This window comes from Austrofundulus limnaeus, unplaced genomic scaffold (genome assembly GCF_001266775.1).
Source record: "Austrofundulus limnaeus strain Quisiro unplaced genomic scaffold, Austrofundulus_limnaeus-1.0 Scaffold737, whole genome shotgun sequence".
Taxonomy (NCBI): Eukaryota; Metazoa; Chordata; class Actinopteri; order Cyprinodontiformes; family Rivulidae; genus Austrofundulus; species Austrofundulus limnaeus.
The window spans coordinates 137,158-139,972 of NW_013953139.1; the positions used below are offsets into that span (position 1 = coordinate 137,158).

Consider the following 2,815-nt stretch of genomic DNA (forward strand, 5'->3'; position numbering starts at 1 on the left):
ATATGATTCAGACAAGTAAAACACTTAAACCATAAAGATTATTTTAGTTAAATAAGAATTTTCCCACAGAAAAACCATACATAGCTGAAATCATACTGAGGGAGAAAAGAGATCTGTCCTCTCTTCTCCTGTAACTTTGATAAACATTCTCTGATTATCAAAATGCGTAATACTTTCAGTTAAGAGAACAATAAATCAAACAAGAGAAAATTCTTCAGTTTTTATCTGATTTAGAAGGAAAGTGGCCTTGGGTGGCCTAGATTCACTTCTAAGTGGAACAGAGTTCTTGTCCATTCGAAGGCCCATCAGAGGACTGAGAGTCCAAGACAGTTCCTGATAATTTGACTCGAGGTGACCCCTACAGTGTTTTCCCTACCATGTACCAGAAACACTTAGACAACAGAACACTGAGTTCTAATGTTAAAATGTTTACATGTTGTAAATGCTTCAGGTGTGTATTAACTAATCATGTCACAAGAGTACTCTGCTTGAGATGACTCTGACATGAACCTCTTAAAACAGACTGTACATCACTAACTCACATATAAATAGGTTATATTGCAAAATAAGTTATCAGAACATACTCTAGTTTTCCTAGTGTTCACATGATTTGGTCATGTGAACAGGGGGATTGAAGAAATTTAAAGTTATTAGAGGTTAGTACTGATGTTAAAAGCACCACACTATATTCTTAGGTTTTCCTTTTTTTGTAATGTTGGCTGTGTTTAATCTATTATGTTTTGATTGATATAGATTAGTTACATGTCCGAAGTATGTGACAACACATAATGAACCGGTGTGATGACAGTAGCTGAGGATTTTGTCTGAATGCCTGTGACTCAGCCATAGGTCAGTAGGGGGAGAATGCAGGCATTGAAGAAGGTGTATAAATACATGAACTTACTGTTTTTCCGGTAGTGTTGGTTTCCTGTCAGCTTGAGTGACCATAAACCTCACTCAGATCCAGAATTCTGGTGTTGTATGGTTTAATTCCTTCTACAAATCATTTTAACAATTGTGTTTTTAATATCGACTTCAGTTTATTGAATACGAATTTTCTTACACTAGGAATAAAACAGTGTGTTAACAWTCTGTGGCAAACAGAATAAATTTCCTTCAGGTGCAATGATACACAAAATTCACAATTCAGTTCAATATTTCAGTCTCACAGTTTGATATGTTTTCTATACAAAACAGAAAAATGTCCATGCCCTTCTTAACGCATACAGTAATTTATTGAAATAATTATGAACATTTGTTTAACCTCAAAAGTCCAGTTTTTAAAATTAAATGTTGCTGAAACAGCAAGTTTCTCAGTGGATCTGTGCTCAACATTACAACCTAGGTGGAGTAGTCGAACACAGATCCACTGATCCTTCAACACAGAGCATCTTCAGAAGACAAGYTGATAAAATAAATGTTAAAAATCTGTATTGTTTGATACATAATGTGTATTGAACCTAAATCACTGTTCCATACAGATATGGATGGTTGCACCCCTACTACACATACTGTACAGCACATATAAAAGAGAAAAATAAAGAATTTGAAGAGAAAATTTGCAAATTAAAGCAGAGAACCTTGGATATTTTTGCAGTTTCTCGTCATAGTTCCTTCAAAGTCTAACTCAGATAATCACTGCTTGTAACACAAAGTCAGTTACTGCAAAATTAGGACCAATCAGAAACTGTTGAACATGTTTAACAGTTTCTTTCAGCAGGATGACTCGAAGCACAGCCAGTGCTTAAACAGTGTTTGATATCCTCTTCCAGTCAAGTATAAAAATACTTCAGCTTGGATTCAGGTCGAAATATAAAATGTTTTCTTACTTCTTGCATTTAGACATGGCTGTTGGCTGTCCCTACGGAGGAGGAGACCAGCAGGGTTTGGTCTTCATCTATAACGGTCATGCAGGAGGACTGAACCACGCACCCACCCAGACACTTTCCGGCCAATGGGCTGTGAGCTCTTTTCCTTCTGGTTTTGGCTTTGCCATGAGGGGGGACAAAGATCTGGACCAGAACGGGTACCCAGGTACAGGAGACAACATTTTCCCACCAGACATCTGTTTWTCATGCTTTGATATCTTCACTTACCTCACTTTACTTTTACAGATCTGATTGTTGGTGCTTTTGGGTCAGATAAGGCTGCACTGTACAGGTATGTCTGCACTCCCAGCAAATTTCATTGTAAAACATATCTTTTAATTTTGTTTTTGTTTTATACATCAGGGCTCGACCAATAGTGAATGCCAGCGCGTCTCTGACTGTGCAGCCAGCCATGTTTAACCAGGAGGAGAAAACATGTTTTCTCATCAAAGGGAATGAAACCATTTCCGTGTCTTGGTAAGAAGACCAACTTTTTTCCTTTTAAAAGTTCATCTGCAACGTGTGTTCCAACATATGGTTTGGGTAACTGCAGCAACATAAAGCATTTTAATAAAAACCTTTAAAGTTTAGGATCAACTTCAGAAYGACTGACCACCATGTACCACACACATTGTTTCTGACAGTTTGYTGTTGCTTTGAGTTAAACTTTTCAATCCGGGTGAATATTTTCCACAATTTCACTTTAACCATCCGAGTAATGTGGAAYATTTTTAGACGGCTGAGTGGCATTTACCCAAATGGCTGATGTCTTCATGTCAGCCATCTCTCCTAAAACAATTGAGCCTTGTTTTGGTGCTTCTTGGTATTTTTTACTGCTTTGAAAATAAGGAGGAAACACTAGCTACGTTTACATGGACATGAGTAATCGGATTAAATGGCCATTCTGAATAAAAACACGTCATGTAAACACCCCATTCAGATTATTC

At 37.2% G+C, this 2,815-nt stretch overlaps 1 protein-coding gene across 1 annotated transcript in view; it reads left to right on the forward strand.

Annotated features, from left to right (window-relative positions):
* LOC106532239 (integrin alpha-5) overlaps nucleotides 1-2,815 on the forward strand; it is a gene marked incomplete in the record, with an annotated part of 81,050 nt that overhangs the window by 48,771 nt on the left and 29,464 nt on the right. Inside the window, 3 exon segments of the mRNA XM_014028263.1 lie at nucleotides 1,843-2,034; nucleotides 2,115-2,160; nucleotides 2,232-2,345. Of these exon segments, the coding sequence (XP_013883717.1) occupies nucleotides 1,843-2,034; nucleotides 2,115-2,160; nucleotides 2,232-2,345 (352 nt within the window).